This window comes from Apodemus sylvaticus, chromosome X (genome assembly GCF_947179515.1).
Source record: "Apodemus sylvaticus chromosome X, mApoSyl1.1, whole genome shotgun sequence".
In the NCBI taxonomy this organism is placed as follows: Eukaryota; Metazoa; Chordata; class Mammalia; order Rodentia; family Muridae; genus Apodemus; species Apodemus sylvaticus.
Window position 1 is genome coordinate 91,426,495 of NC_067495.1, and position 15,265 is coordinate 91,441,759.

Consider the following 15,265-nt stretch of genomic DNA (forward strand, 5'->3'; position numbering starts at 1 on the left):
ATAGAACATTAAGGATGAAAAAAAGTATTATCCAACTGGTCATCTATCAGGAAAGGCTTTATGGGGGAGGTGACCTCATGTCAAGCTTGAATGCCAATGAATAATAAGGAAAAGGAGAAGGAGTTACTGGAATATGGGGAGAGGGGAGGCTCTGGTAGGATGGGGCAGTGAGTGGGTAGGTAATGGATGCCACCTGGCAGTGGGACCTATCGAAAGATAAATCTTTGATCAAGAGACAGGATCAAAATGAAAAAAGAAGGGGAGGTTAATATAGCAGGAACTCTAGGAACTGAGCTAGGTCTCCAGTGTGTGTGTGTGTGATTTTTTTTTTCCTGAAGGGCTTTTAGAAAGTAGTCCAGGGTGGCCTTGAATTAACTATGTAGCCCAGGCTAGTCCAGGATTCACATCCTCCTGCTCTGGTCATCAGAATAATGAGATTCCAGGCTTGAGCCACCAGGTTTCTTTGCAGTTTTCTCCCTGAGCATAGACACCAATGACTTCGGGAAGACTGGTGGTTTGAAAAGATGGGGTTTGAAACGGGGAGTGAATAACGGAAGGGTAGGGGTGAGAGGGATTAAAAGTGCGCCTGGGGAATAGTAGAAAAGACATCTTTTTACACTCGTCATTCCTGGGGCCCAACTCGAGGCATGCATTGCCTTCTTTGCACTTAGGAATTGGAAGTTTCTCAGTTCAGGGCTTCTTTTAACTTTGGCGTGGTCCTTTACGCAGGGAGGTGCAAGCGTAGGGCATTAGGACCCAGCGATTGTTGTAGTGAGAGTCGTTGAATCTCGATCTCTCAATTTTTCTCTCTAGCTCCCTCCTCTCCCTTTGTCATTCTCTCTGCTGCCTCCGCAGCGTGCCTCTAGCTCTCCCTGTGCTAACTGCCTGCGCCTTGACAGCTGGGCTGCGCAAAGCAGAGGGATTAGTTGGGACCTGCCTTGGTGACCCCATGGCATCCCCACGAACCATAACTATCGTGGCCCTCTCAGTGGCCCTGGGACTCTTCTTTGTTTTCATGGGGACCATCAAGTTGACCCCCAGGCTCAGCAAGGATGCCTACAGTGAGATGGTGAGTGATGTAAAGGAGCTATAAGGAGCGCTCCACTGTGGGATTGTAACAATCTCTCCTTTCTTTCTCCGCTCTGGTACCTTTCCCTTAACCTCTCCCCCAACCCCGGACCCTCCTCCCTAACAACTTTGCAGCTTGGAAGGAACAGCTGGACCGAGAGTGATTTCTTTGTGGGTTATGCTGGGAGCAACTGTTTTGGTGCCACTGCATGCCAGTTGGGGGAGGGGCTGCCCAGTGAAGACCCCCAATTTCAAGTCAAGCCGGAGGCTGAGATCTGCGTAGCACCTGTCACCAGCGAGCCTGTCCTTCTTCCCTGCACACACCCAAAGTCCCAGGCACAACCAGTGTACAAGTCGGAGTCCTTCCCTCTAAGCTAAGAGTTTAGAGAGCCAGAGTTTATCTATTTTAGGGAGGAACAAAGGGGAAAGAGAGGAAGAGCTGGGGGTGGGGTGGGGAGACGGGTTCCTAAAGCTAGCAGTTTGTAGGGACTGACTAGGTATTCTTCACCATCCCATGTGCAGAGCTGACAGTATTCCTTTAGACACCGGGGTATGATCTGGATCTTGAAGATAAAGCAGTCTTGCCCCAAATAAAGGTCACTGGGAATTTTCTGCTTCTGCCCCTTCCCTGGAGAGAGAACTGGGTGTTTTATTTTATCTTGTGTGGGGGCTAATCTATAAAATCTATCAAGTCTACCATGCCTCCGGTGGCTGCCCAGAGCCGGGCCCTCTGCAGGTTTCCTCTCTGCAGAGTTGGAATGCCCGAAGGTGACTGGCCAAAACAGCTCTGCAAATTGGGGGCTGGGCTACCTTCTCCAGTTGGGTGCGATGAAGTCCTATGTAGTGGAGTACTAGGAGATAGCAAGAGATGTTTCCAGCACTTTCGGTCTCTCACCTCCGCCCCTGTCACTTTGCCCATTCCCCGCCCGGGTTGTAGGGGGTTGTAGGGAACCTACTTCAAGAAGCCTTTGCCAGGGTGCCAGTAATGGGAGCAAGCACATAAAACTGTGCTCTCAAGGTCAAGATGGAAATGAGCTTAGGGGAGGAACAGAAGAAAGAGAGAAAAGAGGCTAGAGGGTCTCTCCTTTAGGGCTGAGGCAGAAAGGAATAGCCTCAGACACTGACAGGAATTCGTTGCGCTCCGAGAGCCCACTGAAGAGCCTCCCAGGGCCCCTCAACATGAGCTGCAAAAGGATGAAGTCTGGCAGATTGTAGATGTTCAGAAAATACTTGCACACAGCTCTGGCTTGAGCGGTCTGCTTCTTCTTTAGCACGGGATTACTCTGGGGGTGGGGGAGGGTGGCTTAGGTCTAGCCCCAGTGGCAAATCCTAATATGCTTCTCCTTCTCATCTCCCCTCCTCCCAGTATGTTAGAACAGATGGAATTGAAAGCAGGTCAAAATAAGTAGCCAAGGCTGCCTGCGTTGGGGAAGGGGGTAGGGTGAGGTAGCAGAAGCCACCCAAGGGCTCGAAAAGGTTGAAGTACAGGGAAGGGGTGGTGAAGAAATGCCATTATGCTTTTGTCTTGCATGGACTAGTTTAAGTGCTCTGTGTTAAATACAGGAATGTGCTCTTGCCTTACTTTTCACATGTACGTGTATTTATACTTCTGTGCGTGTGCACCAGAGGTATTTTAAGCCTTCCCTTTCTTTAGGATCACAGCTTCCTGCACTCTGAACCTTGCCTGGCTGCTTTAAAGAACCCCCAAGCTGCACCCTAAGTACAGTATTCCGCTCTGCAGGCAATTCAACTAAGATGGAGTCACCACCGGGAAGCTTCCTAGCAGCTTGGCAGGAGCTCATGAGGAGTACTAGGCACAAATGGGTTTAGAGTGATCTTCTTCCTAGGGAGTGGAGCTGTCTATTGCAGCCGAATGAAAGCAAGAGAAAACAAGCCTGAAGATCTCCTGGCAGAAAGAGAAAAAGATTTAAATTGGTATACTCTAATAGAACAGTAGGGAGCAAGTGTGTGTGTGTGTGTGTGTGTGTGTGTGTGTGTGTTTCCGTGTTTCTGTCTATGGGGCTTTTGGAAGGGTGCAAATATTATGTCACTGGAAGGTAGATGCCACAGTGATTTGAACCTTATAGAGGATTTCCAGACTGCTCTTTTCCAGGCTCTCCTCCTACACTGAGTGTCAGGTTGTGGCTGGTGATGGCTTCCTGACACAGGGCCCACTGCATAGTGCCCAGGCTTGTCCCACCTTTAATCTGGAGCCCACAGGAAAGGGAGGCAGTATTCAGTTCTTAAACAAAATGTGCTTAATATATATTGTGGACACCACTCAGCATGCTAAGGCTGGAGACTTAGAAGTTTCAGGTTAGCTTGAGGTACATAGCCTGAGGTAATATATATGCTTTTGGAGACTACATGTATAGTCTCCAAAATTCTATCTATTAGCCAAAAAGAACACACACACACACACACACACACACACGTGGGATGGATGGGTGAATGAAATGAATGACTCAAATGAGTCATTTGTAGCATCGCCTCATCATCATCCTTTAGTCTTCTCTGGTTTATTCTTGATTATGCAATTCATGAACCATCTCTTGTTTCTGAGAGGGGGTCAATAGTCCTTCAGAACAACAAATTTAGGACAGATGGAATGATTATCTAGACTTTTCTATTTCCCATTTTGGAGTGATTTCTCTGCATTAGTGGAGTTAGTCATATATTGGCTGCAGTGGTATTTCTCATAAGACTTCAAGGTGGTAGTTCTAAGATTACTTATTTAGAACATATCTGTGATGTAGATTCATCTTATTAGACCTTTCCATTTTACTAATGGATAATTGGAGAACATTGGGTTTAAGGAATTATCCAAAATCATAGGAAAAGCTATTGTTAGACAAGAGATTGGAAACCATGTGCATAAAAGGACATTGAATTGTTTTGGTTGGTAGAACCTACAAGCAACTCTTTGAAATACCTGGCACATTCTTCTTCCTTTTACTTTTGCATGAGTTCAATTCCCCAACCTATAGTTTGAGGATTTATTTTTGAGCCAATTTTTCAAATGTTTATTTTTGCATTTTTGCCTATTTTTATCTCTATTTTAAAGCCATTATATGTTAGACCTGTGGTACACATCTTAAATCCCAGCATTTAAGAAGCAGAGGCAAGTGAATCTCTGTGAAGCCAGCTTGGGCTACATAGTAAGTTCCAAGACATAGAGAGACCCCATCGCAATTAATAAATAAGAGATAGAGCTATTATGTTATCTTAGATATGATTCCCTCTATGAAGAATAACTAGAGAAAGTGCTAAAAACCAAACAAAATACTATGAATTTTTCTCCTGGCTCTACTGGAAAATACAGGAAGTATTAGTAGAAAGAGTGCTGGGTTTGAATTTATACAAGCCACAGTTAGAATTCTGGCACTCTTGGCATCTCAGTTTCCTTATTTGTAACACGGAAATAAGAATTTCTACCTTAAAGGGTTGTAAACATTAACTGAGACAGCATTTTTATAATTTCTGCTACAGTGTTTGCTACAGTAGGTGTTCAAGGAAAGCGTTGGGTGAGATGATGGTGATAATTGATTCTATTTTATGCAGTGGTTTTCAAACTAATTTGAATAGTCATTTAAGGGGCTAGAATCAAGTGTGGAGAACAAAATGTACTTTCATGTGCCCTTGTGAGCAGACCTTTATGCAATCAGATATTGAAGAATCCACTTGCTGCTGTGTAATGCACAGTGACTCTTCTACAGAATTAGCATATGCATCTCTGAATAACCCATTTGGTATGTGTTGTCTCATACCTCCCCCAGATTAAGGAAGTGTTATTATACAGTCTTCTATATCCCAAGTGACTCCTGTGTGATCGGAGACTCCCTTGACTGAATGCCTCATTAGTTCACTTGAATTGGGAGACAATGTTTACAGATGCTGCTAAGCAGTTTCCTGTGCAGCGGCTGGGAGTATATGGATGAATAACTTGCATGCAATTTGTATTCAGCTTTCTGTAGTGGTGGTTCTATCCAGGAGACCACATATGTATCAATAAGAAAACACCAAAATCCTGTCATGAAGAAACTAAAGGACTTGGACCTTGGGGGACCATGGGGCAAGTCTCTAATTCTTTCCATCCCCTCATAGAAAAGATTTGTTGATTCTATTAATTTTGTTATCTGTAGTTAGTTAAATGCTCCCCTGTTTGTTCAACCCTAGTGAGACATTCCCAACATGTCTGTGCAGCTTATTTAATGTCCATGGGCAATCTTTTATGCTTCCAATCAGTGCCATTAATTGCTTTCCAACTAGGTAATAGGGTAGTAATTCACTGATGCTTAGACTTCTTGGAGGTGGTGCAGTATATCTATTCCCTTAGAGAGAAAATAGACCCTGAGATGTGATGTGACTTGTTTGGTTCACACAGCCACACAAGCTGAACCATACACATCACATCGAAGCTGCGACTGGGATCTTGTAGACTCTCAGTCAGCCAACAACTGACTTTGTTTCTAAGTGGTTTTGACTTAACAGTAAAGGACAGATTCACTTGTTCTAAGAAGCTATTGTAGACAGGATCCCCTTTGCTTAATAGGATCAGGTTTGTTAGAGTCCTCTTTAGGGAGACATTAATGACAATAGCAAGTGGCATCACTGAAAAGGTACTTATCATTCATGTGAATAGTTAGCAATTAAACATGATGGGCTTTTTGTTGCATTCAGATAATGCTCTATGATTCACGGGTGGCTTTTTTTCCTACAAAAATTCATGAAAATCATATGTGAGTCAGCAAATTTGCAGCTTGTGTAGGTTTTATGTGGTCTAAGATAGTAACTAGGCTGAGACTTTTAGGCAAAATATATTTTTGTCAGTACACTCTTCCACATTTGTGTAATTCTCCTGTAAATTGTATTGGAGTATAACACACACACACACACACACACACACACACACACACACACTCTTCCACATTTGTGTAATTCTCCTGTAAATTGTATTGGAGTATAACACACACACACACACACACACACACACACACACTGCATAACTGTACAGTCTCAGAAAAGTTCAGAATATTCCCATGTAAGTAGGTACTCATTAGCTGACAACCAGCACTCAGTTACTACCCTCCCAAGGGCAATTTTATTGTCCTGATTTCTAACAATATAAAGTAATTGTATCTGTTTTCTTTACTTTATGTCTATTATATAGACTATTAGCTCTTTTTTTTCTTTCAACTAGCTGGCATACGTGAACTAAAGAGGATCAAACTACTTACCCTCTATTCCTGTTTTGTCTTGTTAGCTGACTTAGGTCGATTATTATTGTGATTATTATTTGACATTCTTGAGCTAGCTGTTCAAGTTTAATGTCACTAATGTGAGATCATAGGCCTGGCGTGTTATGAAGAATAAGTGAAAAGAGAAAAGGGGGGATGAGTAAAGAACAGTCCGATGTGGGTTTTTTTTTTAACTCCTTTTTCTGAATCATATGTTTTCATAGCAAAAGAATGGACCTGCTTGACTCATCAATAACATTAAACTGGATTCTGTGGCTTCCAAAAGTAAAGATTTCTCATTGTGTGGTTTGCATAAAGTGTGTGTGTGTGTGTGTGTGTGTGTGTTACTTTCATTTAAAGCAATGGTGTGTGTTGGATCGAGGACTGAAAAGAAAGAGACAATTAGACAAAACTGCAGCATGGCCTCAGTCAATTCTTGTATTGAAGGCAGGTTTAATTTTCCCAAATCACTTTTACAATGAGGAACAAGCAAGACAATAAACACAAAAATAGTCAAGGCAAGAGCAAAGTCCTGCGAGATTACCTTTGTTTCCAAGGGAGTGTCAGGATGACCAAAATACCTGAGCCCACTTCCTTGTCCAAGCCCAAAATCTTGCCAGAAGCCTACTTCTTTTGTTTTACCCTAAAATTACAATTCCTGCCTTAACCCACTATTCCCTATTATAGCCTAAAGTTAGAGTCTTGGCTGAACTTACTTCCCTGTCATGGCCTGAAGCCTGTTTCCTTGTCCTTGGCCAAAGTCAGATTCCTGCCATGTGGCACCCTAAAAAGGCTCTCTACAGAGAGTCATAACTCTCTACAGATACAGATAGTCATCTAATTTATAAAAGGGGAAACAGGCATTACACTACCTGTCATTTTATCTAGGTAACAAAACAAATACAGGTCCAAGGACATTGCTGCCTGATGGCCTTTGAAGAGATTTGGAGCATTTGACAAAACATATTGTTTCCTATTTCTTTGCCCCTTCAAGGAAACTATGGTTTCAGGATCTGTTTCATTTGAAGGAAAAATATAACCAGACATAAAAAGTGAATTGTGATAGCTTTTGGGAAAAGTGAGTCAGGCAGCTTTCTTTACACCTGCCATTATTACCATTATTGTCTTTAGAGATCAGTTAGTACAGATACAAGACATGTGACCATTCATTTGTTAGAAATGAGGTGGCCTGCAGCACACAGTAAGAAAGGAGCTGTCAATAGTAGGAGTCTTTTGAAGTCTGTCTTCACCACAACAGAAAGAATGCAAGGCTCCCTATAATGTCAGTATTCATGCCAGCTCTAATAAATCATACAGTCTTCCATTGGAGTCCTGGGCAATAACTCCTATGTGTGTCTGCTCAGCTTAGAACTAAAGATTTGATGAATTGCCTTGCCCACATTCAGATTTCTCTTGAGAAAGAAGAAAGAAAGAAAGAAAGAAAGAAAGAAAGAAAGAAAGAAAGAAAGAAAGAAAGAAAGAAAGAAAGAAAGAAAGAAAGAAAGAAACAATAAGAGTTCACTGGTGGAGCATTTACCAAGTTGCATGTATGAGGCCTTGGGTTGGTTTCTCAGTGCTGAAAATCAGGTTTCTTCTGGGTATGGTTATGGGGACAGGAGGATGCCTGCTGACAGATTTCACAAAATCATAGATAATCTATTCTTTTGTTTTTTGTTTGTTTCATTTTATTGAGAGTAGGCTGGCCTTGAATTTATAGAGATCTGACTGCCTCTGTCTCCCAAGTGCTGGATTAAAGGTGTGCGCCACCACTGCCCTGCTAAGATCCTATTCTTGAATGTTAAGTGATTGACACTGGGGAGGGTGGGGGAATCTGGAGAAGCTATCCAGTGCGTATCTGGAAGTTCTGGGACCTGAAGAGACTGTAGGATCTCCAAGAAACTTACTTTGTTCCCTTTGTACATCCCTCAGAAGGGGTAACTTAAGTATTTAGGAATTTTTCTTTGGAAAACTTTGTGATGTAAATTAGAAATGGTCCTTCTGAAAGTGAACAAGGTGGGCTTTGTGACTCACTTCAGTAATCTTAGCTCTAAGGAGGTACAAGTGCAAGGCTTGGGAGTTCAAAGGCGTCCTCAGCTACTTATTGAGACCAGCCTGGTTACAGGGAACCAGAGAGACAGAGACAAAGACACACACACACACAGAGGTCTTTCTTATACAAGCACAAGCCTGTAACCTCAGGATTCTGTATGCCAAGACAGGAGGATCAGGAGTACAAGACCATCCTTAGATACATATTGAGGCCTCATATGGTCGCTCGGGACTACCTGAAATCATCTAGAAAAGAAATGGAGAGAACATGTTCCTCATAAATGCTAAAGAAGCCACCTTGGGTCTAGAAGTCCCTCCCTAACATCCCTGTTTCCATCACCAGGATAAAGAGGAAGGTGGTGTGCATGCAGGTTGACTGGAGAGGCTTTTCAGCAGCTAAATTCTGCCCTATGTGGCTCTAGATTCCTTAAGCCTAGAGTTTAGTGTGCCTGGCAATTCTCCAATTCTCTCTCTCCCTCTCCCCCTCCCTCCTACCCTCTCCCCCTCCCTCCCACCCTCTCCCCTCCCTACTTCCCTTTCCCCCTCCCTACCTCCCTCTCCCCCTCCCTCCGTCTCCCTCCCTCCCTTTCTCTCCCCTTCTTCCATCCCTCCCTCTCCCTCTCTCTCCCTCCCTCCCTCTCTTTTTCTCTCTCCCTCCCTCTCTTCCTCCCTCCCTCCTTCTCTCCCTTCCTCCCTCTGTCTTTCCCCTCTCTCTGTCTCTTTCTCTCAGACACACACACACCCACACACACCCACACACAATTTCACTGTAAAAACCAAAACAAACACAAACAAACAACCCCAAAATCTTGCTCTAACCTAACTTGAGACAAGGAAGAAAGAACCATGAGTAACATTTTTTCACATGCTCAGGAGCAGGGTATGGCCAAGAATGGAAGTGAAAATTTAAATTTAAATACAGTCTCTGATAGGCATAGGCCTAGAAAGAGTTAGGTGTGGCCAGGCTGTGCAAATGAGAGCTAAAGCCTGCCTATATTTTAAACTTTGATAGTTTGTTCATCATGGATATTGTTGTGATCTGGGCTTTGAGTATCCGCTTATATTTTGTACATATGGTGAGCAGTTTTACTTTCTTTGGCTTAGTTAGTCCTCAACCCTGTTTCTGAAGATAAGATCTAGAGAGATCAAATAATTTTCTCATGGATATCAGATTGGAAAGCTAGCAGAGCTGGGGTTTGAAGCCAAGTAGATTTGACTCTAAACCTGTGCATTTGAAAAAGTAAACCTGATATTAATTTTTTAAAGTGTCCATAGAGGACACTTGAACTTCTCAAAGTAAGTAATCCATGAAATAGAGGTGCCTTCACCTGTGCACTAATAGGAGAATTAGCTCAAAATTTCCCCCTAAACTTAGAGAGTATGAACACTGCTTAAGGGGCTGGAGGCGGCTAAGAGATCACACTGGCTTTCTGCCTGGTTTTTATATTCTTTGCCTCAGTATTCATAGGGAATAGCTTCAGGACATATGCCCTCCCATTTCCATGAGATACTCAAATCTTTGGGTGCCCAAGTCTTCCTTAAAATGATCTAGTATTTACATTATTTATGTACATATTCCTATCTAGATTACTTACTGCACCCAACAAGCATAAATGCTGTAGTAAGGAATACTGAAAAATTCTAATAGAGAAGGAGATATAACCTTTCTTCAGTCTGCAGCTGGTTGATGCCTCATCTATAGAAATCGAGAATTGAGTTTAGTAGTTGTTCATCTGTTGTCTTTAATAACTCTGTGTGTGCCAGGCAGGTGCCAGGCAGTGGTGGTGCGCGTCTTTAATCCCAGCACTTGTGAGGCAGAGGCAGGTGGATTTCTGAGTTTGAGGCCAGCCTGGTCTATAGAGTGAGTTCCAGGACAGCCAGGGCTACACAGAGAAACCGTGTTTCAAAAAAAAAAAGTGTGTGTGTGTGTGTGTCTCTGTGTGTGTGTGTGTGTGTGTCTGTGTGTGTGTGTGTGAGAGAGAGAGAGAGGGAGAGAGAGGGAAGGAGGGAGGGAGGGAGGGAGGGAGAGAGAGAGAGAGAGAGAGAGGAGGGAGGGAGGGAGGAAGAGAAAGACAATTGAACTTCTTCTGAAAGAGTAGTACATATTCTTAACTGCTGAGCCTTCTCTCTATTCCCCGCTAGTTTCTTCTTATAGTCAGAGTTTTATTGATCCATAAAGGAGAATGACATTATGTCATTTCCTGGAAAATGGATGCAACTGGAGATCATATTAAGTTAAATAAATCAGATACATAAAGACAGATTCACCGATTTTCCCTTATTTGTGACGTGTAGAATCTTCTTCCTCTTCCTCGTCCTCCTTCTCCTCCTCCTCCTCCTTCTCGAAAGAGTCTCAGAATCCCAGTCTGGCCTCAAACTTACTATGTAGTTGAAGATGACTTTGACCTTCAGATCCTCCTGTTTCTTCCTTCCAAGCTAGGATTGCAGGTATGACTTAACATTCTCAATTCATTCTCCTGCATACTAGGATAGCACTCTACCAACTGAGCTATACCTCTAGCCCTAGAATTGATTTTATATTTATTTGTTTGGAGTTTGTGTATGTTTGTGTGTGTTTGTGTGTGTGTGTGTTTGTGTGTGTGTGTTTGTGTATGTTTGTGTGTGTTTGTGTGTGTGTTCTTGTGTGTGTGTGTTTGTGTATGTTTGTGTGTGTTCGTGTGTGTGTGTGTGTGTGTGTGTGTTTGTGTGTGTTTGTGTGTGTGTGTTCGTGTGTGTGTGTGTGTGTGTGTGTGTGTGTGTGTGTGTGTTATTGCTAGTCTAGGCATCTCATCTGATCTCCTTCTTGGCAAGTTCAATACATCCCCATGGTTTCCAATAAGACATTCCTTAAAATCAAATTATTTTGCTTCCACTGAATATAGGCCAAAGTCCAAAGCTCAATAGCACAATAACATTTTCCACGATGCAGTGTGTATGTTTTGCGTCTATTTTGTCTTTTCTTCCTTCTTCATGATAAAGTGAAGTAGTGTTTGCAATACATTTACGCGCTTTCTGCTTCGGGGCCTTTCCTCTCTTCCAGTGTCTTCTGTTTGCCAAGCCCTTGTTGTTCTTGTAAACACCAGCTTTTCTTTTAAGATTGCACTCTCGCTGCCACCATCTGAGATCTGAGGATGTGTCCCAGCTATAACCGCTACATTATTTTATGCAACATTCAACACTTTATCCCATTCACACAGTTCAGTAATACCCTTTCCCTTTTAAACTTCCAGCTTCAAGAAGGTAAGGCCCTTTGACAGATTCATATTTGCATTTGGAATATTTAGTACAATGTCTAGCCTACAGAAAGAATAAATACTGCATCACTGAATAGAGCTAGGGTCTGTTTGTTCTTCGAGACTGTCATGTATAGTGAGCAAGCTGGCCTCTAATTTTCTATACATCTGAGGATGACCTTCAATGTCTGGTTCTCCTGCTCTAACCAAAGATGAGAAGAGGAAGAAAGAGCAATGAGTAACATTTTTTCACATGCTCTGGGCTTACAGGCAAGTGCCAACATGCCTGATGTATGCAGCCTGAGGATTGAACCCAAGGCATCATGCATGCTAGGCAAGTGCTGTCAACTGTAGCCCAAATTAAAAAAAAAAAAAAAACATCAGAATGTTCGGCAGATTCTACAAAAATATACTCCAACTCTGCTTTTAAAAATACCTACCTTACATTCCCATAAAGGGAGTTCAAAATAGTGAGGTGTTCCCATTCTTTGTCTTTTGCCTTTGTCATTTGGAAAAAGCAGTAACTAGAAAGTGTGGATATGGATTACATGGACAGTTTAGTCGGTTCAGTGGATTTCCTTTAATTTCTAGTGCTTTACAGGCAGCAACTTTTTTTAAAAAATATTTTATTTATTTTATAATATACTATGAGTACACTGTCGCTGTCTTCAGACACTCCAGAAGAGGGCGTCAGATCTCATTACAGATGGCTGTGAGCCACCATGTGGTTGCTAGGAATTGAACTCAGGACCTCTAGAAGAGCAGTCAGTGCTCTTAACCTCTTAACCTCTGAGCCATCATCTCTCTCGCCTCAAGCAGCAACTTATAAAGTACTACAAAAGCAGATTTGCTGCATCATTACTTTTGGTGCCTCTCTTAGTCCATTCAGATTTGCCATAACAAAATGTTACAGATTAGTAGTTTGTGAACAACACACATTTGATTTTTTACAGGTCAGGAGGCTCAATTCAAGGTCAAGGTGCTAGCAGGTCTGGGTCGGCTGAGGGCCTTTGTGGTTTGATTGGTTTCTTCTAAAGATGATGCTAGGGAAAAGACCCTTGCTGGTATGTTCTTTACTCTAATGTTGAACATGTGGTTAATGCATTGATTTCCTTATGATATCCCTACTCTAGAAACGTGCTTACAAGAGCTATGTTCGAGCCCTTCCTCTGCTGAAGAAAATGGGCATCAATTCCATTGTCCTTCGGAAAAGCATTGGTGCTCTTGAAGTGGCCTGTGGCATTGTCATGACCCTGGTACCCGGTCGTCCCAAAGATGTGGCCAACTTCTTCCTGCTCTTGCTGGTGTTGGCTGTGCTTTTCTTCCACCAGCTGGTCGGTGATCCTCTCAAACGCTACGCCCATGCTCTGGTGTTTGGAATCCTGCTCACCTGCCGCCTGTTGATTGCTCGAAAGCCTGAAGACAGATCTTCTGAGAAGAAGGCCTTGCCTGAGAGTGCAGAGGAGCAGCCATCCTTATATGAGAAGGCCCCACAGGGCAAAGTGAAGGTGTCATAAAAATTGGGAGTACAAAGAATGGACCTTCTAGGAAGTTGCTTCCTTGACACCCAAGATGACATCAGTGTGTGTGTGTGTATGTGTGTGTGTTTTCCTTTGTTTATCTTGGGAGTAAAGAGAAAAATACAATCTGTAAGTTAATTGATTGTGTACATCTATACCCTAAAATGACCTCTCCACATTGACATTTGTGCACCACCTGTAATTTCTCTGGAGCAACACTCACATCTTGCTGCATGTACATGTATATGGCTACTATTGAGGTGTAACTGTGAGAGGGACTCCAGCAAGCATGTGATTGTGAGATTATGTGTGGGGCAATGTATTTAACTGCCATGTGTGTGGGTATACAAGTACTTGTAGAGGAGGCTCTGATCTTGAACTAATCCTGCACAAGTATCCTTCCCTTTATAAACTGATTCCAGTGAAGACAGAATGAAAAACAGTCCCATAAAGAGAGTTGTTTCCTGATGGAAAACAAATGACCTAGTTTGATCCTTCAAGCAATGCAGTGGGGTGGGGGTGGTCACCTTGCCTTTGTCTGAGCCCAAGCTACTGAGCTCCTTAGTAACCTTTTACTAGACACTGTCAACTTTTGTTTTAAGTACAAAACTGCCCCACTTTACCATACTCAGTAGCCACCCAGGATCTGAAGCTTTCCCTCTGTTTCTACGCAGGGACCAGGGATTTGTCCTGGTACAAGTTTCAATCTCCAGCCCTAGTAGTTTTCCGAAACCTGCAATTGGATGGAGAATCTATATCCAGTGTTTATCTGTAGGAAGAGTTCTCTACTCCTATTGATTCCCCACCAATCTTTGCTAACAGTAACAAAGTCCAAAGCACCCCCTAGAAATGTCTACTTTACATCCCTTCAGCATTCCAGAGAGTGGAGTTTAGCTGGGGGAAGGACGTTTGACATGGGTTAGTAGGATTGACCAATATGGAAATTTGCTTCTGTAGTTACATACTGCTGTTTCTCTTTGTTAAATGTGCTTTGATGGTGTTAATATTGTTGTACCTAGGATGGGGAAGGGGGAGGGTTTGTGTGTGGGGAGAGTGCTTACTGTATTTCTTCAGTGCCATTGTTCTTGGTAATTGACACTTGTCTTCTTTTGCTCATTCTTTCAAAATAAAGATTTTTGAAATTTGGAGGACATGGTGTGGATATGGACTGCAAAGCTGGAAAGAAAGGTTCCTGTAATGAAGGGACTCAGATTCTTCCATCTGTGTGAAGTTCTTGAGGTTTTGTGTTGTTATTTGTTTTAAGACAGGGCCTTACTCAGTATCCTAAATTGTCCTCAAAGTAGAGATTCTCTTGCCCCTTCTCCCTCTGAAACTAGGTCTCATGAGCTAGTTTGGTACTCGGAGAAATCCACTTGCCTCTGCCTTCTTATTGCTGGATTAAAGGCATGTGTCGCCACATCTAGTTTCTGGCTTACAAACAAACAAACGTCTAGATGAAGAAGAGAACAGGGGTGTATTAATTTCAGTATACATATGAGGCTACTAACTTGCTCATCCTTTTAAGGTCCTTCATGTGTTTTTTTTTTTTTGATGTTAACATGGGAAAGCCTTACAGTCAGGAGCCTAATACCATCTCCAGGTTCAGGAAGGATTTTATTGAGAGTCAAAGGAAAAGATGAAAAATTACTTCAGAAAAAAACCCCAAGGGTTCATTAAATAAATATGAAACATTGTCTCTTACCACAGTGTGTCTGTAAAGTGACAAGTTGTACTGCCACAAATTTGTCATGCTAAGTAAGCTATTTTGTCACTTAGGGTACCATTTCTTCTGTGAAAAGGAGGGCGAAGCCTTCAATCCTGTTCAGTTTACACTTCTTTGAGTCTATTAAATCATTAAAAGCATGAAAAATGGCTCAATAAAAATTTCAATTTTACTAAAGAGCAGCTATCAGGAAAAAAAGGACAGTCTCAATTTTTATGCATGAGTAAATGAGTTTGTCAAACTACCCTAAAAGCCATGTTCGAAGTGTTAGTCATTTCTGCTGTAGTCTGTCTCAGACACTTCAAATGAATCCTTGATTATGCTTATCTGACATGACAAATTTTTTTCTTTTATAATTTTGCATAAGGTTCATAATAATATTATGCTCTCAAGTTGCTGAGAGGCACTAAATTTAATCTCTTATTCTTAGGCATT

General features: G+C 42.4%; 1 protein-coding gene across 1 annotated transcript; it reads left to right on the forward strand.

Moving 5' to 3' along the window:
* The first annotated feature begins 949 nt into the window (after positions 1 to 949).
* Positions 950 to 13,171, forward strand: Tmem35a (transmembrane protein 35A). Its single transcript, XM_052171834.1, has 2 exons — positions 950 to 1,069; positions 12,721 to 13,171. The coding sequence occupies exons 1-2, from the start codon at positions 950 to 952 to the stop codon at positions 13,102 to 13,104; spliced, it is 504 nt and encodes a 167-aa protein (XP_052027794.1). The 3' UTR covers positions 13,105 to 13,171.
* Positions 13,172 to 15,265: the final 2,094 nt, after the last annotated feature.